We start from the raw sequence: 26320 nt of genomic DNA on the forward strand, positions 1-26320 counted from the left end.
TGTATTAAAGGGTCACAGCATTAGGAAGGAAGGAAGGAAGGAAGGAAGGAAGGAAGGAAGGAAGGAAGGAAGGAAGGAAGGAAGGAAGGAAGGAAGGGAGATGGTCTAAAGGATTCTAAGTGTGCTCTGGAAGAGAATCTCCTCTTTAGCAGCCACAGAGCTCAAGTTTTGGAAAATCTAACCAATCTAACCTCATTGTATTAGCTGAATCACAGCAAAACTGTAGGTACCAGTCTCAGAGGGAGTCAGCAGTTAAAGTAAGGCCATTAATTTGGTAAAGAATGAGATCCTACAACCTGGGATGTGTGGGAGAACCCTACTGAGGCTGAGAGTGTTGAGCCCTCAGATGCTCAAGGGTTTATCTCACCTGAGGAAATAATCTCCCTGGCTTCAACAGAAGATATACACTCACCACCACCACCCTAAAATGCTGTCTTTTCTACCTTTGCCTGACAAAATAAATCCTTAGTTGTCTGATAAACAGCAGGGATTTTCCCTAAAAAAGATATCAGACAAGACAATACTGATATCTGAGGTTCCACTAATAGTTGCCTGTAGACCTATTACCAGACATAAATACAAGTAGGCTTCTGAGGGGGAAACAGAGTGAAGTCTATGAGGAAGTGAGCTTTACCTCTAAAGAGCTTAATAAGTTTGCTAATTCATTCCAGCAGAGGTCTGGGGAACACGGGTGGGAATGGGATGTAAGAGTGTGAGATAATGGTGGAAGGAGCAGAAAACTGGACCAGGATGAGTTTATTGATATGATATGATATGATATGATATGATATGATATGAGGTTTAATATAAAATTCTAGGTTCAATATGAAGACTTTCATGTTTTTTTTTTAAAGATATCAATAGTTTGGTTGGTTGGCTAAAGCATTTGTCCAGAGATGGCCTACTGAAAAGATCTTGGAGATAACTGGCATTCCTTGGCTTATCATTGATGATGGAATTTTAAGGCTCAGGGAAAGTGCAATGCAAGAGTGGTCTGCTGTACAAAACCTAATCCTCCACAATGGCAAGGTCCAGTAGACATCACCTTCTCTAATCCTATAAGACACAAAATGGTGAGAGGGGCACCAGCACCTTTGAAGAGCTTTGTTGTCACTGTTTTTCTTGTGCCAGACCTTAGGGATGAAGATGGTGTTGCTTGGTTAGATGAATCTAATATAATTGTGCCTTGAAGTAGCAGGGGCCAGGTGACAGCACTGAATTGCCAAGGCAAGGTCATAGTAATTGTCATAGTGGGCAGCATGGATGAAACAATGTCCATAATAGTCTGACTAATGATGGGCAGCAGAAGTGAACTGAATTTTATGGTGGTATGACTCATGTGGACCGTTGGTACTAGCTAATCAGTCATAGTGTTCCCAGACATGACATAAATGAGAAGCCTACTTCATTTTCCTTTGACCTGTAGAAGCATAAAAATTCTCACACAAATGAGAGAAAGACTACCTTACATCATGGCTGAAAGAAATATTGGTCTGTGGTCCAGTTTCCATATTTGAGCCAGTTTGTAGATTCAGAACCCCCTGAATAAAGGAAAGGACAGATCCTCTGGAAGAAAGACTTTGCTCAAACATCAAAGAGTTCTCCAGTCCTTCCCCAGAGGGACCTACAGCCTTATATAAAGAGAAACTGTACACTGGGGAAAACCAAACAACCAGACTTTCTGGTGTCTAGTGAATACTGGTTCAGAATTGATGCTGAATCCAGGAGATCTCACGAAGCATTGTGGCCTTCCAGTTAAAGTAGAGGCCTGAAGACGTCAGGTAATTAATGGAGTTTTGGCTGAGTCTGACCCACAGTAGATCCAATAGGTACCCAAACTTATCCCATAGTTATTTCCCCAGTTCCAGAATGTGTAATTGGGATAGATACACTTAGAAGTGGGCAGAACTCCCTGACCTATGGAGTGAAGGGTTTTATGGTTAGAAAGACCAATGGAAACCATTGGAGTTGCTTCTACCACAGAAAATAGTGAACTAAAACCAATATTACATCCAAAAAGGAATTGCAGAAATTAGTGCCACTATCAGGGACTCAAAAGATGCAGGAGTGGTGGTTCTTACCACATCTCCCTTTATCTGTCAGTGCAGAAGACAGATGGGTCATGGAGAATGGCAGTTGACTATCAAAACTTTAATCAAATAATGACTCCGATTACAGTAGCTGGTGTGCCTGACATGGTTCCTTTCCTTGAGAAGATTAACACAGCTCCTGGTGTATAGTATACAGCTGTTGATCTAGCAAGTGACATTTTCTCTGTGCCTGTCCATAGTAACTACCAGCTTGCTTTTAGCTGGCAAGGCCAACAGTGTACCTGTACAGTTCTACCTCAAGAATAGATGTGTTTCCTATCCCAGTGTCATAATTTAGTTTGAACAGGTCTCGATTGTTCATCTCTTCCACAAATGACAAGCTGATTGGACCAAGTGAGGAAGAGGTAGCAACCACTTTAGACAGGGTAACACATATGCACATCAAAGGATGGGAAACAAGTCCAACTAAAATTCAAATACCTTCTACTTCAGTGAAATTTTTGGGAGTTCAGTGGTCTGGAGCTTACAGAGATATGCCTTTTAAAGTTAAGGATAAGTTATTGTAGCTCTACCACCAAGAAAGAAACACGACGCTTAGTGGGCCTGTAGACAACACATTTCTTTCTTGGGTGTGTTACTCCAGCCTAAACACCAAGTGACTCAGAAAGCTTTTTAGCTCTGTGTGGAGCCTAGAATAGGAGAAGGTTCTTCAACAGATCTAAGCTGTTTTGAGGGTGCTCTACGATGTGGATCATATAATCCAACGGACTTGCTGGTACTTGAGAAGTCTGTGGCAGATGGGGATCCTGATTGGAGCCTTCAGCAGGTAGGTCCCCACAGGTGAATAGCAAAGGAGACCTTTGGGATTTTGGAACTAGCTGCAGACAGCTAGTCTCCTTTTGAGAGATAGCTCTTGGCCTGCTATTGGGCCTCACTGAAAACTAAACATTTGACACAGGCCACCAAGTTACTGTATGACCTGAACTTCTCATCATGAGCTGGATAGTTTCTGACCTGCAAAGTTATAAAGTAGGACATGCATAGAAACAATCCATTATCAAATGGAAATGGAATATATGTGATGGGTCCAAGCAGGTCCTGAAGGCACAAGCAAGTTACATGAAGAAGTTGCCCAAATGCCTATGGTCTCTACTCTCATCAAATTGCTGTCTACACCCAAGCATGTGCTTATAGCCTCATGAGATGTTCCCTATGATCTACTACTGAGCAAGAGAAGACTATGGCCTGGTTTACTGATGGCTCTGCACATTATGCTGGCACCACCCAGAAGTAGACAGCTACAGTATTACAACCTCTTTCTGTGACGACCCTGAAAGAAAGTATTAAGGGGATATCTTTACAGTGGACAGAACTTCAGACAGTACATATGATCATTCATTTTGTTTTGAAGGAGAAATGTCCAGATGTGTGATTGTTTATGGGGTATAGCCAATGGATTGGGTGGATGGTAAGGGACTTGGAAAGACTACGATTGGAAAACTAGAAAAAGACATCTGGGACAAAGTATACAGATAGATCTCTTCAAATGGATGAAGGATGTGAAAACATTTGTGTTCCATATAAATGTTCATCAAAAAGTTCATCAAAAAGACTTTCTGTGGACAATCAGCCTCTTTCCTCAGCCATCCTGGCCATTGCCCAATGGACTCATGAACAAAGTGATCATGGTGGTAGACTACATTTGGCCTTGACAACACGGATTTCCATTCACCAAGGCTTACCTGGCTATAGCCAGTGCTGAGTGCCAGGTCTGCCAACAGTAGAGACCAACACTGAGGCCTCAATGTGACACCATTCCCTAGGATGACTAACCAGTTACCCGGTGGCTAGTTGATGACATTAGACCTCTTCATTTGTGGAAAGAACAACACTCTAGACTTCTTGGAGAAGATACTTACTCTAGTTATAAATCTGCCTTTTCTTTATGTAGTGTTTCTGGAAAAAACACCACCTATGAACAAACTCACTCTAAAAATTCCCATATAAGTGTACGTGTGTACTAATTTGTATATTCATTCTATCAATTTTGTTCTCTATGGAATCCTAGTCATGGAAATGTGTATTTTCACATCTCAATTATATTTGTTTTATTGAAAAGAAAAATCAGGAAGCAGAGATGTTTTTATTAGCACTTTTTATCCTAGGCTGCTTTGATGGACATGTCAAGGTTGCCCATAAGCCTAAGAACTGTAATTTGACCCCTCTGCTCTAGAATTCTCTGTAAGAACCTCTCCAAGGGCTGATCCATCCCCATTGTGTCCCTGGCAATGTTTATCAGGGGAATTGTACCAGGATATTCTGAGGGAGCTAAGTGTACCATGATTCCCTAGGGAAAAGAGGTTTCCCCTTTCACAACATAATGTGTGTTTGTGGAGAGCTCCTGCTGCCCACAGCTGGTCCACAGGCTAAGCCCTGTCGCGGTTTCCAAGGGGAGACACAGCAGGCACCTCATGTTCTTCTCTGTGGTGGCTGAAAGCCACACATGGGACTGAGCCATCCAGGGGAGGATGAGTCAAGCCTACAGATTAAAACTCTCATAAACGCAGGTGGAATTGAGTTATCAAGTCAGTCTCCTGGTGTGTAAGTGGTACTTTCTGATACCTACTTTAATAAATTACATCTCCAGTGCCCTATTTGCATAGCTATTAAATATCCTTATTATGAGGATAGGAAATTAAGAAAAAAGGGTTAGAAGCTCAAGCCGAGTGTTAGTCTAGCGCAGTGGGAATGCCAGCAGTGAAGCCAGCTCTCTGCTCACTTAGCTAGGGCTTGAGGGGGAAGCTTTTGAGCCTCACAACAGCAGCTCTGCTCCTAACTATTCACCCTACAGATGTGTTCCACACAGCCCAGTTAACAAAGATTTTATGAGAATGTTCATCAGGGGTCATTTGGGTACCTCAACCAGCCACTGGATAAATACAGATATACGCATGGTGACATCCTTGAAAGAAAGCTTTTTAAAGAAAGAGGCAAAGCCACTTTTAAAAACTACCACCACAAAATGATAAATAAATCAATTAATTTTATTTAGTCACACACACAATGTCTCACATTGTATCCCGTGGATATATAGGTATATTTTGTCAATATGCAATAAAATTACAAAAGCTGCAGACCTTCTTTTACCCTGTATTTATATTTTAAGCTTAACAAGTCACAATGCTAATTCACTAACAATTTAATGTAACACGATGAGAGAACTACTGAGATGTGTCGAGATGCTTGCATCCCTCCAGACTGTTTTTAACTTTTCTTGGCAAGATCCCCACTTACATCTGATCAAAACATTGGACACTCCCTCCCTCCCCGACCCCACCCCTCATTCAGCTCACAGAGTCATTTTCCAAAATAGTTAGGACTGTGTTGTTTACGCCTGAACAGTCCCAGGGTGCACAGTGGGTAGATAAATAAACAAGTGTGTCAGATGGTGGCTGGCCAAGTGTGTCAGATGGTGACTGCCCTATAAAGAAAATGCAGCAGAGCAGGGCTAATAGTGAGGTACAATTAATCCCAGCACTCAGGAGGCAGAGGCAGGAGGATTTCTGAGTTCGAGGCCAGTCTGGTCTGAGTTCCAGGACAGCTAGGGCTATACAGAGAAACCCTGTCTCTAAAAATCAAAAAAAAAAAATCATTCTAAGGGAAAGGCTTGTTGAATGAACATTTGAGTGAAGCCTGAAGGGATTTAGTAAATCGGCACAAGGCTATCAGGTGGAAGTGATCTCCAGGCAGAGGAGCAATAAGTGCAAAGGCCCTGGGGTAGAGTGTGCTTAACCAAACAGTATGATGAATTCCTTTCAAACTTTCACTCCGAGTGTACACAGATCAACTATGGGCTTGACGCCCACAGTATGGTAGATTTTGATCTACGTCCTGTTTTGTTTTATTTTTTAATTCCTAGGGTTAAAAGATATTAACCAAGATGACCCTTTTATTCTCTCAAGGATTCCAACTTGTGAAAAAGAAAGATAAAGGAACATAAAGCATTATGTAATAAAAGAAACCATCAAGTCAAAGGCTATGCAAATCTAAGTCATGGAGGGAGCCAGGATCAAGCCCCAGCAAGCAAGAGAGAAACAGGAGTGAAGTAGTTATGAGATCTTCCTGTGTGATTAGGGAAAGCTGCTAAAACCCAGTGTATGGCAGGCGAGCCCCTGCATGGAGGTCTGGAGAAGCCATTGTGTGAAGCTGTGAAAGTGAAGCCTGATCGCTTTGGAAACTTCAATATGTTGGAGATGCCAATGACATGGAACACATGTCAAGGAATATTGCAGACAGGATGTGCAACCAGCCCAAAAGAAAGAACTGTGTTGCAGTCAACAAATCTGCATGGAGTAAGAGATATGATGAACCATCTATGAGGCCCTTAGACATCAGGCATAGAGATAGAAAATTTAGAGTTTTTCCTGCTGAGCTTCTGTCTTTGGTCCAGCACTTCCACACTTATGTCCCATTTCCTTCCTTTAGGAATGGTCATGTATATTCTGTGCCATTGTGTGTTGAAAAGGAGATGATCTGTTTTCTTCTTCTTCTTCTTCTTCTTCTTCTTCTTCTTCTTCTTCTTCTTCTTCTTCTTCTTCTTCTTCTTCTTCTTCTTCTCTTCTTCTTCTTCTTCTTCTTCTTCTTCTTCTTCTTCTTCTTCTTCTTCTTCTTCTTCTTCTTCTTCTTCTTCTCCTTCTCCTTCTCCTTCTCCTTCTCCTTCTCCTTCTCCTTCTCCTTCTCCTTCTCTTCTTCTTCTTCTTCTTCTTCTTCTTCTTCTCCTTCTCCTTCTCCTTCTCCTTCTCCTTCTCCTTCTCCTTCTCCTTCTCCTTCTCCTTCTCCTTCTCCTTCTCCTTCTCCTTCTCCTTCTCCTTCTCCTCCTTCCTCCTCCTCCTCCTCTTCCTCCTCCCCCTTCTTCTTCTTCTTCTTCTTCTTCTTCTTCTTCTTCTTCTTCTTCTTCTTCTTCTTCTTCTGTTGATATTGTTTGGTTGTTGTTGTTGTTGTTTGATTTTACAAGGGGTTAAAGCTAAGGGATTGTTTTGAGTCTCAGAAGAGACTTTGGTCTTTTAAGCAATGCTAAGACTGTGAAAGACTATGGTGACTCTTGAAGTTAGACTGAATGCATCTGCACTGTGATATGAATAAAAGCTCAGAGGGTGGAGTTTGAGTGTGAATGGCCCCCATAGACTCATATATTTGCATGCTTAGTTCCCAGTTGGTGGAACTGTTTGGGAAGAATCAAGAGGTGTGGCCTTGTTGGAGGAGGTGTGTCACCAGGGGTGAACTTTGAAGTTTTCATTGCTCATGCCAGGCTAGTCTCTCTTTCTGCCTGAGCCTGTGGATCAGAATGTAAGCTTTCAGCTGCTGCTTCGTCCATGCCTACTTGCCCTAATGTCACCATGCTCCCCACCATGATGATTCCTGGACTAACCCTCTGAAACTGCAATCAAGCCTCCAGTTAAATGCTGTCTCCTAAAGGTTGCCTTTTGCATGGTGTTTTTCACAACAGAGCAGTAACCAAGACAGGGACTTAGTACTGCAGCTCAGTTTGGGGAAAGAAGTAAGGATACTTAATCATAAGATTATCAAGAAATGAAGGAAGGAAGGAAGGAAGGAAGGAAGGAAGGAAGGAAGGAAGGAAGAAAGAAAGAAAGAAAGAAAGAAAGAAAGAAAGAAAGAAAGAAAGAAAGAAAGAAAGAAAGAAAGAGGGAAATTGAGAGAGGAGAGAGAGAGAGAGAGAGAGAGAGAGGAAGAAGAGAATGGCAGGTGGCAGGGACCTGGTCTGGAATAGAAATAGTCCTTTATTGGAAATTACAGAATCTAGCAAAGGAAACTGAGAACAGAACCAAGAAAAGCAAAAAGAAGCATACATAGATGACAGCATGGAGGTCAAGGGTCAAAAGCATCAATAAAAGCTGCTGCTAGGGGTCCAGTTGAAGTTTCTGCTAGCCCACTCTTGGGAAAAGTCTACTACAGAGTCAGAATGTCTATTTTTAAAGGGTCTCTTGATATACAATGTAAACTCTAGTTATACTTAATAAAGAAAAATTGCAAAAATTACTTATTCAGCACCAAAATAGAGATTTTCTTAAAGCACATAATTATTCATTCAAAATGTCCTCCCAATGCCAAACATTTAAATGTTTTCAAATATCTTAGTGTTTGGCATCATAAAAAACCAAATGGACAGATGTTTAGCAGTCTATTTCTTTCCACAAATCATCCTGGCATTTACCGTCAAGTGTGAAACACTCCAGAACTTTCCAACCTTGCTGGCCCGGATTGCCATCTTTTTCACTGAATGCAGTGGTTTCCCCTGCATTTTATGCATTGTTGGTTTTCTAAGTCTCTTAGCATCTGACAATGTTCTGAGACCTGCTGATAAAATGCCACATGCACTCCCTCCTACCACTGAATCCAGACGAATTTTTAGTTAGTAGCATAAGCGCTCCAAGTTCCCCATATTGAGTTTTGCCTGTTGCCAAGGTGACAAAACCCTGGGACTGGTTACTATTCCAAAGCACACAGCCAGACTTCCGTCACTATGATCTATTCCATTTTCTGTTTAATTCCAGCCCCAGAAGCAATCTCAAGAATTATACAGAGTTGCACACCTGCTCTTCTGTCAACCATTATTAACAGGATCACAGTATCATAATGTAGAAGGAGACCTGGGGAACTCATGGAAGCAACATGCTTCCTTTTCACAGAATTGTTAGCCTTTCCATATTTAAAAGATATCCCTTCCCTCCAACAGAGAAGACTCTGCAACTTCTTTTTTTTAATTGCTCTATGTATTTATTATCTATAGTTAATACAGTAAGAGGGGTCAAAAAGCTTGCAGGTACACAATTTCTCAAGAAGCATTGTAGGGGAAGAGAAGGGCTGAGATTTATCAACTGTATCTTAGGGTCTTGGTGGGTGCATTCTTGGGGGAGGTGGGCCTCTAATTCCTGGTGGAGGGGGTCTCATTCCTGGAGGAGGCATGCCTATAGGTGTCCCTCGAGCAGGGGGAAGCCCAATGGGTGGGCCCATGGGTGGTCTCATACCAGGTGGAGGAGCCATAATGCCTGGAGGTGGGGTTGCTCTGCCTACAGGTGGAGATGGAGTTCCCTGTCCTGGCAGATACTGGGTTGGGGCTCCTGCAATGCTAGCAGTAGCAGCAACAGCAGCAGCTGCAACAGTGTCTCTTCCCTGTGGGGTCATGCATGACCTGCTGAGATGGGCCTCCAACTCCTCTGACAGGGCCTGCTAATCCAGCAGGAGCTTGGGGAATAGATACACCTGCTGGCACTCCTCTGCCAGTTGCTCTTCCAACCCCAGGGCCACCTGCAGCGCCTGCAAGAGGCACACGAGCAATCTTTAGGAGATGGGCCCTCCACAGTCATGGAAACCAAGTTCTCCCCACGTAGCAAGACCAGACCCAAAACCCGTTTTTCTTCACATTCTGGCTGTTTTGCATTCCTTGGCTTGATCTTCCTGAACTCATCACAATCACAGGTTCAATGCAGGCTATTAACAAACAATGTAAGCTTGACCAAAGTTTCACAAACAGTGGATGGGTCCTGTTTTCCTTGAATTCCACCACCTTGAAGTTGCAATAATGCTTTAACCACCTCTTGGTGTCTCAGCTAAGAATGCCTGTCTTAGTTCTGCCTGGAAATCCACCACAGGAACTTGCTGTTGCTGAGAATGTCTTGGGTACAAGTGACACTCTTGGGTGCTCAGTGAGGCTGTCCTTCGACATTTGACCTGGACCTCGACCTCTGGCATGTGCTGTTCAGTAGTTCTTCTCAAGTGTAAGAAATCCCAATTCTCAAAATAAAGGCATCTGGGTTGTCAAAAATCTTAAGAAGCCCAAATCTAGAATGTTTTGGTCAAATAGAGAGCACTTTCACTACTAGAATCCACAAGCCCAGCTGACCATCGTCAGTCCATTCGATTCTACAACTTCTAACACACAACTCCCAGCATTTAGTGACATCCACGCTGAAGGACCCCTGGCTGTACAGCATCAGCACCCACTGCATTCAGACATCAGCACTGGCAGATGTGGAAGAAATGGGTTTAACCTAGAGACGACTCAGACAGAATACTTGGAATTCTGGAAAATGCTGGGGAAACTTTGAAAATAGAAAAGCACAGCCAGTTCACAAAATAATGTTTTCAGAGTTAGATTACTCATGCCTGAGAGAGTCCAGAGGTCATCCAGTGTCCACGCCGGTCAGTTTGGGAGAGTGGCTGGAGTTAGAGTTGCCACTCATTGTACTCTTTGTATGTGCCTCTTTCAGTTAAACTCCTGGGGCATATGATTTGAACTGTGTCTACTTTGCTCTACAGTCTTCCTTGCCATCATCAGCACCGGAATAAAATTGCCTTTTTAAGAAGAGAGTAGCTTTTTAATTTTTCATAGTTTCCTAAAGGGGTTTTAAGAGGAGTAATAATGTTCAAAAACTATCTATCCAGCCAACCTTTCATCAACATTCGTGAAAGACCTGTGTGTTATGTTGAATGATAAATACTAGGCAAGAAAACCTAGCATTAACACCTTTAATACCACCCACTGTGTGGACAGCCTCCAAGTTGACAGTGAAAGTTCGGCAGCCAGTTTATCTCCGTGAAGCTCATGATTTCAGAGTGGGGAGGAGAATAATCAAAGAATTTCATAGACAAATAATAAATCAGGACTTTGTAAAGGTTCTCTGAATGTTCTAAATAGGAGAATTGATCTAGTTAAAAAGGAAATAATGACCATGTAGGAGTGTACCAGGAAATAGTGGGCCAGAGAGAGCATCTCAGTGTGCCCTGTGTGTGGAGGAAGACTTTTGAAGAACTAAAGAAGCCCAGTTGGATGGCAGAAGAGGATACTCTGGTGACACATGGATGAAGGTTGGGATCAGAATAATTGAAAGCCATTATACTTCTGTGTGCTGTGAAGGAGATGGGTACCATATGGTAGCTGGCAATATGGTAGGGGTGTAAACGGAGGTAAGAGTCATTTGGAAGATGAATGTAGTGAGTTGTCCTGCAGGGGAGAGAATTGGAGCTAATTTGGGGGTAGAGTGATTTGAGATTAGAGAAATTTCAGGGCTTATCCAGCAACCAGGGGACCCTAGACTTGACAGTAAACTGATCTATGGCTAAAGGCAAAGGGTGAGTAAGACAACTGGCTAGAGATCTGGCTTATGTGTGAGGATAGGTGACCATGCCACTTACTGAGATAAGACTGTAGAGGATAATAGTGGGGGAGGGGGAAACCCATGACCACAGAGGGTTCAGCTTTGGATGATTTAGCCATAGGTGCCTGTAATTGTGGAAGGAGAGAGGTCAAGAATCAACAGTCAGGTCAACAGGTTCAACTGTAGCTGGGAGTCACAAGGACATGTCCTGTTACCCTGGAAACCAGAGAAGGAGACCACTCCAAGAGAAAAGGATGTCAAAAGGGTCTATGAAAACTGCAATCTACTCCAGTAGAGAGGATGTGGAGATTGTACATATAAAACATTCGCTTGATGGGCATAGTGGCTATAATCTCAGACCTTGGGAGGAGGAAGTAGGAGGGTCAAGGGCATCTTCTGCTATACAGTAAATTCAAGTTCAGTCTAGGCTAAATGAGTCTATCTCTGTCTGTCTCTTTCTGTTTCCCTCTCTGTCTCTGTCTCCATCTCTGTCTATGTGTGTGCTTGTGCTGAGTGTGTGTGTGTGTGTGTGTGTGTGTGTGTGTGTGTGTGTGTGTTGTTGTTGTTGTTGTTGTCTACAGAAAATTTTCTTTGTGCAGAGTGGCTGATAATATTTTCAGGAGAACCATGGAAGACTGAAGACACATAGAAGGGCAAGCAATGCATTTGGCTAAGAGGGAAGCCACAGGCATGTTAGGTGAACAGAGTTTATATTGAAGATCACCACTGGAAATGATGGGGGGGGGAACCCAAGCGTTTGATTCTCTACAACAACAACCACACACCTGCTAAAGCAAAGAGCATCATTGTTAGTACTAGGGGACCCTAAAGAGACAGCCCATCGTTCTCTCTGTGCCCCTCCACTCTATTAGGATGCTTTCTATTGGGGAACCGATTGGAGCAGTTGTCTGATCCTGAGACTTCAGCAGCCCTGCAGGGAGGCCACTGTGGGGTTTTTATTCACAGCACTTACAAACCCCACAGCTCAGAATAGGGCTCAATTCTTAACTCTGTCGGCTGGTGACCACGCCTTGGTACATGGTCTTTCAGAGATATCTCAGAGCCAAAGCAAGCAGAACACAGTATGCTTGGGCCTGAGAGGGTAGTGCTTTGTCTTGACTGTCCACCACTGACAGTCAGGACTCAAGCTCTCTAGATCAGATCCAGCCGAATAGCATTTACATTAGTACATAGTGAAGGAATGCAGGCATTGTGTAGAGAGGAACTCTGGGGCACAGAGCCCAACAAAGGTCACATAGAACAAGGCTTGGAAATCAACTGCAGAACACAATGACAAGGCCAAGTACTTCCCATGTGCCAAGCGTGATCTCAACCTTCTATATGTAGGAACTAAGCAGTCCTTACAAAGATCTCCCTGTGGTGGTGATGGGAACAAAGGGACAGATCCAGATGGGCTAAGTCAATGGCTCAAGGAAGCAAGCCTCGTGGATGATAGAGGGAAGATATGATTTTGGGCAGTCCTACCTATTGCAAGCTCTTCTGTGTGAAATAGCTTCAAAGACAGTGTTCTGGGCTGAATTTTGTACCCAAAAATCACAGCACCTCAGAAGGCAAATGGTTTTGTAGATACAGTCTTAAGAAATGATTATATTAGAATGAGATAACTATGGGCTGGAGAGATGGCTCAGCGGTTAAGAGCAATGACTGCTTTTCCAGAGGTGCCAAGTTCAATTCCCAGCAACCACATGGGGGCTCACAATCATCTATAAGGAGATCTGATGCCCTCTTCTGGTGTGTCTCATGTCTATGTACTCATACATAAAGTAAAAAAAAAAAATCTAAAAAATAAAAAAGAGAATGAGATAACTAGAATGTTCCAAATTCAATCTGAATAGAGTCTGGAATGTGACATTTAGGCACACAGAGACACAGAGATATTTGTGCAGGGGAACTACCACGTGATGATAGGAGAAGATGACAGACATTTTCCAGACAAGCTCAGAGACCTCAGCAGAAACCAACCCTGCCCACCTTGGCCTTGAATGCCTGAACTGAACTGAGAGATGGTCACATGATGCCACAGGCTGTGCTGTCTTATTATAGTCTTATTAGAGTGAGTCACAGGCAGCTGAGCTACAATAAACTGGATCAGCAAGGAAGACTGAGTCTGAGGAGGGGACCAGGTCAGCATATTCCAGGTTTAGGTCCATCAATGTGATTAGAGGCCTCTACCATAATTCCCAGAGGATTTCTCTATCCTCGCAGGAGCGGAGGCAAGCGTCATGAATTGGAGCTCTTCCATTGCATGATCCCATGAGTCTTTTATGTTCCTCTCTCATGATGTGTTCCCAGGCACTGGGGGCACAGTGGGCAGGTGGGGACGTGCTCACTGCAGGCAGCGAGTCCTTTGAAGACTCTGAGGTCACCATCTCTGCTGTCCCTGTCACAGCAGTCATTTGAATCTCGATGGGATTGTTTTACAGCTCACAGTTACCCTCCCTTCATCCTGCCTCTGCCATCTGGTCCCCTTATGCTTCCACGGAGGGCCAGTGGCTTCTTTGTCTAAGTACATTTGTCAATAGTTTATAATTTCTCTTGTCATGATCAAAATATTTACTTTTACATTAGACAAACTTCTGGAAACTTGGAAGAAAATGGGTTTTTCCCCATGTCTCTCTTTAAGCTGAAATTCTGATAAATGTGGTTTTGGAAATCAATTAATTAAAATAAATGACCAAAAACTTCCTAAACCAATATAATTATACAGTTCTATTTGATCTGGGTAATCTAAAGATATACTATATTTATATCAGATTAGCTTTCATGCAGCTGGTACAGGGACATACAATGAAAGTGACCACCTCCCTTGAAACCCAAATGGAGGAAATCCTATGTCTTGGATTCTCTCTCTCTCTCTCTCTCTCTCTCTCTCTCTCTCTCTCTCTCTCTCTCTCCTCCCTCCCTCCCTCCCTCCTCTTTTCTCTTCTCTCTTTTTCTCTCTCTCCTTTCTTTTTATTTATTATTGTGTGTTTGCAATGTGTGTGTATGTGTATATGTATATGTGTGTATGTATGTGTCTGTGTGAATGTGCCTCTGTGTGTATGTGTGTATATCTCTGTGTAACTATGTGTGTGTATCTGTTTGTGTATTTATATGTGTGTGCATGGATGTGTCTGTGGATGTGTGTGTATCTGTATGTATGCATGTGTGTATGTGAGTGTATACATTTCATAGCACACATGTAGAGATTAGAGGTCAAACTTTAGGAGTCAGCTCTTTCCTTCTGCCACAGGTACGAGTTCCAGAGATAAACTTGGGCTGTCAGCTTTGAGTGGAAGTGATTTTTCGTTCTAAACTGTCTCACTGGCCCATCTTTCTTCACCCCCCACCCACACCCCCTTTTTTCCCCACTTTTGAGACATAGCCTAGGCAGGACTCACACTTGAGGCAATCATCCTGCTCCTGCCTCCCAGGGGAAGCCCCTTTGCAGTCTCTGGACTTGAAGCTCTGACTTGCACCCTTCCCAGTTGCTCTCTGCCCTCCTAACCTGTCTCTTTTATCACAAGCTGATAAACTTTGCTTCTGGTGAGATCTCTTGCTGCCGATGCCTCTAGTAAAGGGCTTTAATCCTTAGATCTACTCTACTGGCCGGCCACATGGCACACTTGTCTTGTGCTGGAAGATCCAGGAGGATAGACTTGGTGAGAATGCCAGCCTTGCTTTCAGGCTACAAAGTCTGATAAATGCCCTCTCCTAACCCCAAAAGCTTTACAATGCCAGAAGGCCTGCATCCCAACGGGCCCATGACACCCATCATTGCCTGGCACACTGAGTGTACACTACATGAGTGTGAGAATGGCTCTGTCTTCTTAGCCATGGGACATTATCAGCAGAGGTGGAGTGGAGCAAGAGCATGATACAGATAAAGTGAGTGATTCAAATCATTCTGAGAAAAGGCAATGGGACATGGAGTGACGTCTCATGTTCATATGTTCTGTGGTTTTAGAGGACCAGGAGCTTCTTTTGATTTTCAGATCAACAACCCCATTTTAAGGGCAGTGGATGCCACAAGTATTTATAGGAATTAGTGAGATTCTACACACACACACACACACACACACACACACAATCCCTAGCACAGTGTCCAACATTTAAACATAGTGGCTCAGGACCAGAGCCAGGGTCATGTGTGCTGGCTTGCTATACTTCCGACCACTTCAATATCCCTCAAGATTATCCTCAGGCTTGGAATAGAATATCTTTAGGACAGCAGGGAATGCAACCAGAGCTGACCAGTAATGTTCTCCTGACTTCTTCCTTGGGGTGAAGGGAGAAAACTTTCTGTGCCATGATTAGAAGCAGTAAACCCTAAGAAGCTTGGAAATGGAGTGTGGGAGTCCCACAAGGCTAAACTCCCCGTGCTGATCAACACACAGCTCTTGTGAAAAATCCCTCATCTACAGTTCCTACCCTAAGTCACAATCAGTGAGGCTTCTAACCCCAGGGGACTGAAGCAGCCTGGGAACGACTGGAGACTGTGATGCTAGTCTAGTCCAGCTTCTCTCCTTAAACAGAACTGCATCTCCACGCTGCCAGCCAACGGGAGCACTTTCATCCTCTGCAAGGGAACCTGAGTCCAGAGCATCCCTATGTGATGTGGATAGATGATAGAATACTTCATCTAAATTGTCAAGTATGATGGAATAGACATTATAAATGTACATCATACCTTATAATTTACATAATCGTCACAAATCGTCATAAATCGTCACGGGTTCGATTTATATCTGAGGGAAAAGGGCCTTTTATTGGAATAAAAGGGGGGATTGTTGAGGTTTTTTTTCTTTTACTGTTTATTGGAATGTAAGTGGTGACCTCCAGAATTTGGGGCCTGCTTTTAATCTGAGAAATTCTGCCCCTGGATAATTAGGATTGGTAAATAAAGATGCCAGGACCCAATAGCTGGGGAGAAGAGACATAGGCGGGGTTTAGGTTTCCCAGGCTAGAGACCACGAGGGAGGAGGAATCAGAGAGAAGCAACCATGGATAAAGAACATTCAAGAGGGAGAACAGTAAATATATAAAATAATTTATATATTTAAAAAAATCTTATAGAACACCAATTAGAGTGGACCAAAAAAGAAAATCCTCCTGCCACATAATAATCAAAACACAAAATCTACAGAACAAAGAAAGAGTATTAAAAAGAACAAGGAAAAAAAGCCCTGGGCCCTGCCTGGCCTTATGCTGGGCACGGGGAAAGGCTGAAATCACTTAAGTGCCCTCTCCGCTCTGGGTCTTCTTGTCTGTCTATTCCCTGGTGTCACTGAGGTTGCAACTTCCCTCACTACTGCCTTTCATTTCGCTTCAGTGGACACCATACTGGCTCAGTCCTTACCATATCAAGTTTCCCTGGGGTTAAATGAGAGATAGGCTTGACTTGTACCTACACCTAGAAAAGCATACTCCTCTTGGCTGCAAGACTGACAAGATGGTGGAATGCTTGTTCAACCTGGATTTGTGGTTATTTCATTTGTTCTTCTGCTTTCCACATGGCAGCCATCTACTGCTGGACTCACAAACGTCAGGGTCTCACTGCTGCCTTTGCGGTTTTTGTGCAGTGCTAGGCACTTCTCCCTAACTGAATCGCTTGGTGTGCGCACCTCTGCGCTCATCCCTACTGGACACTTTGGCCTCCCTCTCCATGTGCACAGGGGTTGTTTCCACCTGCTTGCTCAACACGTGGCTCTTGATCTCATATAAAGATGGCTTCAGGTATTGGGGGCATAGCTGGGAACAGAAAACACTGGAGCCCTGCTGTCATGGAGCCAGGACAGGGGTGGGGGAGGAAGGGCAGCGCCCCTGTCATCCAACAGCTGTCCATGGCTTAGAATTGCAAAACAGGAGACTGTCACAGAGGCTTAGTCACGGGGAAGTGTCCTGACTCTTGAAATGTGTAGAAGAGTTCTGGCAGGAAACCTGGGAAGAGAGAGAGACAAGAGTGTAAAGTCCTCAAGGCTCCAAGTCCCTTCCTGAGAGGGCTTTCCTTGGGCACTAATACAATACATTATTCAATACATTATTTCTTTTCAATACATTATTCCCTTCCTTCACGTTGAGATGATAGAGTACCTCTCTCTCCTTCTCCCCCACCCCCCCCTCACGCACACACACACACACACACACACAGAAAGAGAGAGAGAGAGAGAGAGAGAGAGAGAGAGAGAGAGAGAGAGAGAGAGAGTTTGCTTGTCTAATTAGCCACTCTTTCTGGATTACAATCCTCAGGATGGTAGGGGTCTAATCTGCTGATAAGTTTCTTGCATTTGCATATGTAAATCCACCCTCTCATTTGCTGATCAATTACGTGAGAATGACTACTAAAGCATTACTAAGTTATACTACTTGTCCTTCCCAGAACTCCTCACTGTGTTTGAGAACTTCTTTAGAAATCTGTGTGTTCTCTGTCTTTCTGTGACTGAAAAATGTATCCAAGATAAACGGTAATAGAAAAGTCACAGTTTGGGGTCTTTCTATCTGTGGTTAGCTGGCTCCACTGCTTCCAGGATATGCTAAGGCTAAGTGTCACTTAGAGTATGGAGCAAATGTCTCACCTTATGGTGGTCAGGAGACAGCAGGAGAATGTCTGAGGACAAAGCTACCCTCCCCATGAGTCTGCAAATGGCCTGGAGGCAGATCCCATCTCCCAGTCGCCTATTCACCTATGAATTCCTCGAAGGATTAATGTGTTGATGAAGTATAACCCTAATGGTCCCACACTCTCTAGGCTGAGCCTTCCATGTGAGTCATTGCAGGGACACTTCTCTAAATTAGAACATTCTGCCCCTCAGCCTCAAAGGCTCATGTCTGCCCCAACATGCAGAAGACACCAAGACCTCCTGCAGATCTCAATAGTTCCAAGATTAAGTCCAAAGTCTCCTCTGAGACCAGAGGTGAAGTCTTAGCTGTGAGTCTCACAGAACTCGAAAGAAGTCCCACACTTCTAACATAAAATGACATAAGCATTCCCATTACAAAAAGGAGGATCAGAAAAATGACGAGGAGGGATGGAAAAGATTAAGTATCTAGTATGTGGGGCACGTGAATTACCGTGAGCCCTAGTGTTTTAGACAACCATGCCTCTATGACCTTCCTGGCTTAGCCCATGGCTGGCTGTTTGCTGCCTAACATTCTGTGGCTCTGGCCCAGCTAAAGTTCTGTGGTCCCAGCCCGGCTAAGATCCCCGCTTTGGTTTCGCTCTCTACACATTGCCTTCTTGGGAGCTCCGCATAAGAACGCCAGCCCTAAAGCCAGGCGTGGTGGCGCACGCCTTTGATCCCAGCATTTGGGAGACAGAGGCAGGCGGATTTCTGAGTTCGAGGCCAACCTGGTCTACAAAGTGAGTTCCAGGACAGCCAGGGCTATACAGAGAAACCCTGTCTCGAAAGACAAAAACAAAACAAACAAACAAACAAACAAAAAGAACGTCAGCCCTGTTACACATACTCTACCCTCCTGGGCCTTATGGACACAGTAGCTGCCATGTTGCTATAATTCTTGCTTTCTGCTGCATGCCTGCAAACCCAGTACCTCGCAGACAATGTGAAGACCTGCTGTCAGCCTGAGCGTAACTGCACCCCCTCAGACCACAGCTGCAGCTCCTCCGAGGATCTGGACAGCTAAAATCAGGGGGAACTGTTCCTTAAGAGAGGATGCAAGCAAGGTACCCAAGACCTCTCTCTCCTTTCAAATGAGCTTTCGCCTTTAAACCTTTGAGCTTGCTACGGTGAGGCCACATCCCTGAGGCAGCTTTCCTACAGTCTTCGGAGTAACTGCCTCCTTGCTTCCTCACAGCACCAATTTCTTCAACCACACCTTCCTGGCCCAGCATCACAGGGATTATTTCTCCTCCTTAAACTACATGTTTTTAAAACCTTTCTTCATCTACTACTTCTCATTATAAACTCAATTAAAAGCAGCCGGAACTGTCCATAGCATAATCCGGGACCCTTGTGAGCGCAGCCCTCAGAGTTTGCATTCCTATCAGAGCTGTGGCCCTCTGACCTCCACAGGGACCACTCACCAAGCTTCTTACAGCATCCTTCTTTCTAGTCTGCTTCTCTAAATGCCCCCAGCTTCTCCCCATAAGCCAGTTTGAAATGCTCTTGACCCCATGGGTAGCTCCAGTCACAGCAGCAACCTCACATCTGGGCATCAACTTTCTATGTCGATCACTTCATGTTTCTGTGACAAATATCAAAGGGAAGCGACTTCAAAGGAGAAGGACTCCTGAGATGGATCAGAGGTGAAGGTGCTCGCCACCAAGCCCAACGACTTGAGTTCAAGCCCAAATCCCTCATGGTAAAAGACTGAGAGCAACTTCTGAAAGTTGACCTCTGACCCCCACACATGTGTATGTGTTCATGTATACACACACACAACCAAAAATAAATACATAAATAAATAAATTTAAAAATAAAAGTTACTTTGATGCAGTGACACATTTTTTTAAATGCCCCTTGACCCCAATGAGACTGAACTTTTGGCAGACCTCGGAGCAAAGTTAAAAATAACCCGCTGAGATCATTTTAAGATTATGTACTCAATCTGCTACCCTATTACATACTCAGGAGAACAACGTAACCAACCTCACTTGCCTTAGATTTCCCATTTAATCAGCTCTTACACTGTAAGCTAATGCATAGCTTTAATTTTAGGTTACGCATTCTTTCATGCCCCTTACTCAGAGCTAGCCCCCTCCCCCTCTGCCTCCGCCTCCCCCTCCCCCTCTTCCTCCCCCTCCCTCCCCCCTGGGGGGGGGCCTCTAGCACCAGGCTGGGACTCTGAGACACAGTCTCATGGACTCAATACCTACTGGATTTTCCACCTTTCTGTGAGGACACAGGTAACTCCCTCAAGCCACCTGAATGCATCCTCTTTTTAAATACATTTTAAATATATTCATTCCATCTGCTCTGTTCCATAAGAGAAACCCAGCTAATACGATCTGAAACCAACCTTATGTGGCAAACATCTCACACAAATGTTGGAAGCAACCCATGGATATCGTCTGATAACGTGCTTGCTTTTGTGCTGTTTGCTTTGCTGGGTCAGTAAGATGACTTCTTTCCTGGTAAAATGCTGTTAAAGATGTCTGTAGAGAGTCCTTCATCCCTTTCCCAATGTCAAGCTCTAGGTGTTGCTCAGTAAGCACAGAGCAAAAACCTTTGTTAGGGACAGGCACAAATCATAAGTGTCAGGCACAGACACACAAGAGACAGGCTGGCCGGCAACCACAAACTACAAACACACAGAAGACATGAGGCACACATGGAAAATTCAACTGCTTTCTTTCCCTTGGCCAAATTAAACCAACTTTCCTTAAAGTGAGATCAATTTGTTTGGCGCCTCTGAGGTTCTGTTTAATGTTAGCAGATGCATTTTGATTCTTTATGGGGTGGGGTGGGGATAGAGGAAAGAATTTTGCTCACAGGTTGAGAATTTTCAGTTCATGGCTGCTCACCTCCATGGCTTTTGGCCTCATGCCACACAGGGTTAGGGCAGAGGTTCTACCCAGCAGGGACAGGATAAGTGTCCTCCAGCTACACATGCCACACACATGCACATACTGTCTAATAGTCCAATTAACTATGAATTCATCCAGGGATTGATCCATTGATGAGGGTAGCACCTTTCTGATCCAATCAACTTCCTAAAAAGCCTACCAGCTGCCCACCAAGCTTCAGATGACATTTTTAGATTCAAGACCACAACATAGTAAATCGGCTGTCTTCCTTAAAGAACTATTCCTTTGTTTGAGCTAATGAGCACAAAACTGAATATAACACATCCATTTTTGCTTGTTTGGGGGAAAGAATGTAAGGTTTAGGGAAGGCTATTCAGATTTGGCATAGGCACACTTACCTATATATTTTTTTCCTGATCGATACTGCATTTCTACTCTGTTTTTGTCTACTGCCCTTCTCTTTTGTGTAATGTGTTTAAAATTAGAGTCTGAAAGCAATAACAATTATGTAAAGTGGGAAGAGAGCAGGAGAGAGAGAGAGAGAGAGAGAGAGAGAGAGAGAGAGAGAGGGAGGAAGGAAGGAAGGAAGGAAGGAAGGAAGGAAGGAAGGAAGGAAGGAAGGAAGGAAGGAAGGAAGGAAAGAAGGGAATTGTTCTTCACAGCTTGTCACACAGAAGTGACACCGCTGTGCTAGTTGAGAGGGCATGCAGGTAGCTAGCCTTCACCTGGGACACAGCTCCCGGAACCAGTACTTGGCATGTAGCAGAACTCACACGCAAACTGTTTTACATGACATGATCTCTTGTAACTCAAAATGGAGGTTCAGGGAAGATCACAGACGTGATCTCTTGTAACTCACAACGGACAGAGAAGATAGCAGTAGCCCAATATGCGAAAAAATTAAGGCTCCAGGAGGTTAAATAACTTGTCTGAAAAGAAAAGGTGACAGGGTCATAGCTGGTTGGCAGAACATGCTCAAGGTTGCGTCTTCAGCACTACCCTACAAAAGCGAATACGACACACACTTAAGTGCCTTCCACGGCTTCTAATGACAACACCACCAGAATTAAGTCTAAATTGTTCTTACCCCACCACCGCCGCCGCCCCCAAGTTACCTCACTGGCTAGAGTGGAAAAATGACTTCCTGCTACTTCAATTATTAACCCATCCCAAGGGATGGCTGGGTTTAACAACGTCCATGTCCATCACCCTCTTGCTGCCAGACCCCTTTGAATGGAAGCACATTCAGTACTCTTCGTGTTATTTTAAGATAGATAACAAAAGAATACATTCTCTAGCAAGTTGGGTCAGTGAGCAAGGCGATAATGAATTCAACGTCTGCAGTTCTGAGGAACACCCACGTGTTTTAACTGGTCCCCAAATGGTGATATCACACTCTGCCCTGGTTGCGCTGGTGGGTGTTTCCCAGTGCTGCTCGCAGAATGGGGCTGGAAAAATCTCTGGGCAAGCCCGGGGACTCCAGACTCTTTACTGTGGGCCCAGGGGAGGGCAGCTTTGCTACTAAACTCCATACATGGGGCCCGCACCAGTCACTATAGAACGCACAGCGCTGGCGTGCACCAGGCGGGTTGCAAGGTAAATACTGCACGCCCACTGCCCTCCACGCACACTGCACTCCTCGCTCATGGAGAGAGTCCATCCCCCAGCACCTCCCGCACTCACGCTCGCGCACGTGCACACGCGTGCATCCCGTGCACCCGCTCAGATCCTCGCCCGGTGGCACCCGCGCGCCCGCGCAGCGCCGAGCAGAGGGCGGGGAGGGCGCGGCCGCGAGAGGGCGCGGCGAGCGGCTTCCTCGCGGGACCCGGTCGTTGCGGAGGCTGGAGACGAGGCTCTCGGAGGGTCCCGGGGCCGAGGGAGCGCGGAGGGCACGCGCGCCATGAACCCGAAGGCGGGCGGTGAGGAAGAGGACTGCGTGGACTCTGGCGCCGAGACCGGAGGGTGAGCCGAGCCCAGCCGGGCGGGGCGGGAGCTCAGTACTTGCGCTAGGGAGCCCGAGCTGGGGAGGCAGTCCTGGGGTTGGGGTGCAGTATCTGCGAGCCAGCGGCATGGTCTGTGGTTGCCTGGATCAGGGTGGGAAGGGGCGAGAAGAACCCCACCCGGGGCTGCTAGGTGATGGGACCCGAGGTTCAGCGTCATTCCTCGCAGCCCTGTGGCCCCACGGTGCCAGGTTCAGCCACTATCCCCCTTCACCTAGAGATGCGACTGCACTTGTTCCCACCAGCCAGGCAACTCTGATAGCTTTGGAGCCCCAGGCTGCTGAGGAGGAAAGCAGGTGGAGAGGGTGGGACACCAGCACAGGAAAAAGACTCCGAAGCCGGCTAGGAGGACTTCATATCTCACTTATACTGTGCTGCTGAGCGGCCTCTCCACCCCGCCAGCCTGGAGTACCCACAGGATGCTGTGATGGGGTCTTGTGTGCTTCAATGGACTCAGTAATTAGCTCCAACCTTTAGAGGCTAATTAGTCCTCTCCCAACAGCAGTTTTCCTGAGTAGGACAAAAGACGGAATGCATTTTCAGAAACCAATGTCCCGTAATGGTCTCCACCCAGCCCATATCTAGAGGATTTTCCTGTGCACAGTCAGCACCACAGCCAGGATACAAGTGCTACCCCAATAGGAACGTGTGTCTTTTCCTATCTAGAGAAGTCCTGCTAGAGGTCAGGGGCTACCCAGACTACAGAAGACCTCGGAATTCCTGGAAGGTGGAGAGGCTTCAAACTAATTTTAGGATTTGGCAATCTACTGAGAACAGGGAGGGAGGCCAGTTCCAGAATGGACCTATGTTCTGACCTAACCCACGAAAGCATCCCCCAAGCTCGTCCTGCCTCCCAACCCCACCCCTCCTTGCAGCCTTCTCCACCAGCCCTACCCTAAATCTGCACCTTCATTCTTCCCTACACAGCGGGCTTTTCTTGTTACCCAACCATGGTAACCGTGACAGAGGAGTAACTTGATTTGATGTCCCCACCCCTGCCCACCATTGCTTTTGCTTCAATTCTGTTGGTGTGACAGTTGTCAACTTAGTTTATTTCCTGATTTTTTGGTGCTGGAGTTCCAACCTAAGTAAGATAGACAAGGATTCTTTCACTAACTCACACCGCCATTATGTATCAACTTTAGTTGACCGTCTTTGGCTCTCCTCCCCTCCCCCATGGTTAGCTGAACCATGAATAGAAGAAACAAAGCAAATATTGCCTGCTGTGTTATAGCTGGCATGAAGCAGTCACTGTCCCACTAATTTTCAACTTGAAGAGCTTACCTAAAGCAGATGTTTGCCCAAGGGCCTTGCCTTGGAGAAGAGGAAATAGCTCTGTCTTTGAGGGGTTGCTTCACCCCAAAAGCCAGACTAGTATGACTACCAGGACACTTGGGACAAGCTAGTTAATATGGAGACACCCACGCTTCTAGTTCCTGCTTGTCATTAAAGAGTGTTGCTGTAACAGGACATTGTTCAAAGAACTCTTATTACGCCACTAGAAAACGTAAATTAATGTGTAAGATGATATTATTTTATACAGAAGTTTCAACTTGTGACCATTAACCTTGTGTTTGCTGTTGACCTCTGTGTAGTTTGAATTTTGGCTTCACTATCAAGAGTGCTGTTAATAGTTGGCTCGTTCTTTTCTCTGCTGTTTTCCCTCTCTCTTCTCTCCAAGCTGAATATAGAGCACATAAAGCTCACTCATTGAATGTTTGCTACTTTGTTGTTGTTGTTGTGTTGTTGGAAACCAGCTCTCATGCAGTCCAGGTTGAACTTGAAATCACTAAGTAGCTGATGACAACCTTAAGCCCTGATCTTCCTGCCTCCCTTCGCAAATACTGGGTTTACAGGCATGCAGCCCATGCCAGGATTTCCTCAGTGTGTCCCTCTCCCTCCCCAGTGTTTACAGCTCTTTTGTCTATCAACAGCAGGAATGGGATGTAGCCTTGGGTTGTTAGTTCCTCTCCGCTGGCCACTTCTCCTCAGGTGTTTCTTTGCTCTCTGACCTTGCCATCCTGGCAGGCTTTTCTGATGCCTTACTTTTGCCAGACTGCCCTTTCTGCCAGCTCTGCCCTTCTGCCTGGCATGCCTAGCTATCAGGGGAAATTCTACTCCCTCTCTCAAAACCCAGCTTAAGTGGCCTATCCACTAGGATGCGTGTCCTTAATCTGGGGTCCACAAATGACTTCAAGACATATACAAAATAATTGACTTGGTAAAGGTTTATGAGAAGAAAAGCATTAATTAGGCTCTCAAACTAGCTCATGATCCTTTCTAAGGGGGAGGATGTGTGATGTTTCAGTGTCAGCAGATGCAGTCTAAAGATGGGCAGTCAGCCACTGGTGTCTCTGGAGTTCAGTGTGGATGTCTAACATGACAATCTCTTTGGAACTGCCCTTGAAGTCCTGGGAGAGATGAACTCATTTGAAGGTCACAGTGAACATTTACCTAACACCCACAGTACGCTGTCTTTCTAAGCATCCCCATGCTTCCTTGGCTTTCTGAGTCCTTAGCCAACTCAGCTTTGAGAAGTCCTTGCATTGGAATGTCAAGTAAAGGCAAGGAAACTGATGACAGACCCAAGAAGAAGGAACAGGCTGTCCTGGGACCAAGAGAGGGTTAAGTTTGGGAGAAACAAATATCAATAATGACCAACTGAGACTCTCAGTAAGATAAAGACTGTGACGTGCCATTTTATAAATGGAGATCCTGAAGTGAGGCTTTGGGAGTGGAGCGATGGTGAGAGGCAGGGAGAGAGAGAGAGAGAAAAAGAGAGAGAGAGAGAGAGAGAGAGAGAGAGAGAGAGAGAGAGAGAGAGAGAGAGAGAGAGAGAGAGAGAGAGAGATCCGACTGTAAGGAAAAGATAAATGCTGAGACATTTTTCTGAAAAATTCTCCAGAGGGGTAAATGAGGTAAGGTCCCTAGTCAGGGCTCGGATGGAACAATCCCTGTCCAGAGAAAGGGTTCTACATCAAGGGAACAATAAAGACGCAGGAGAAGACATGACTGTACATGATAGTCACATTCTGAGGAGGTGGATTTCAGACCACACATGGATCGACCAGCTTTGGGTAGAAGAGGGACAGAGGAAAGAGCAGATGGGGCCTCCACTCTGTGTAAATACAGAGCACAGAATGGAACTCTGACCTAGGTTGGATGGGCAATATTGAGTGGGCTCTCACTAGGAGGCATGGGGTGACTTGCTGCTTCTTTCCCTGCAGCCTAGGATCAGACAGAGTTCCAGGCTACTTGTGGTCCCCACAGATTGGGAGAAGGGTGTATGTGCAGAGAAGAACACAAAGCAAAGGACTCTGGGATATCGCTTGGGTTGATTTTCTTTCTGTGTGATCAGAGAGATGGTTCTAAGAAACACTTTGGGTCCCACTGGTGGTGAACAGGCTGGGCTGGTCATTTTGGAAGTTAGAGTCAGCCTGCTTATGTTCTAGTCCCGGTTCCACTTAGGAAGTGTGAAACCGTGAGCCAATCACTTCTCTCTCTCTCTCTCTCTCTCTCTCTCTCTCTCTCTCTCTCTCTCTCTCTCTCTCTCTCTCTCTCTCTCTCTCTCTCTCTCTCTCTTTCTCTCTCTCTCTCTCTCTCTCC

At 45.1% G+C, this 26320-nt stretch overlaps 1 protein-coding gene and 1 pseudogene across 2 annotated transcripts in view; one reads left to right on the forward strand and one right to left on the reverse strand.

The window, feature by feature from the left end:
- Positions 1-8911: 8911 nt before the first annotated feature.
- LOC110309827 (small nuclear ribonucleoprotein-associated protein N pseudogene) lies at positions 8912-9541 on the reverse strand (annotated as a pseudogene).
- A 12914-nt stretch (positions 9542-22455) lies between these two features.
- Positions 22456-26320, forward strand: part of Fam124a (family with sequence similarity 124 member A) — a 53095-nt gene continuing 49230 nt past the window's right edge. Inside the window, exon 1 of one of the 2 annotated variants that reach the window (XM_021182258.2) lies at positions 22456-22676. In XM_021182258.2, coding sequence (XP_021037917.1) covers positions 22615-22676 — 62 coding nt within the window. In that variant the 5' untranslated portion in view covers positions 22456-22614. The remainder of the gene's footprint in view (positions 22677-26320) is intronic. The other variant, XR_015044665.1, reaches the window with a different exon arrangement.

The sequence above is a fragment of the Mus caroli genome, unplaced genomic scaffold, assembly GCF_978045245.1.
Source record: "Mus caroli unplaced genomic scaffold, Mus_caroli_1 scaffold_12, whole genome shotgun sequence".
In the NCBI taxonomy this organism is placed as follows: Eukaryota; Metazoa; Chordata; class Mammalia; order Rodentia; family Muridae; genus Mus; species Mus caroli.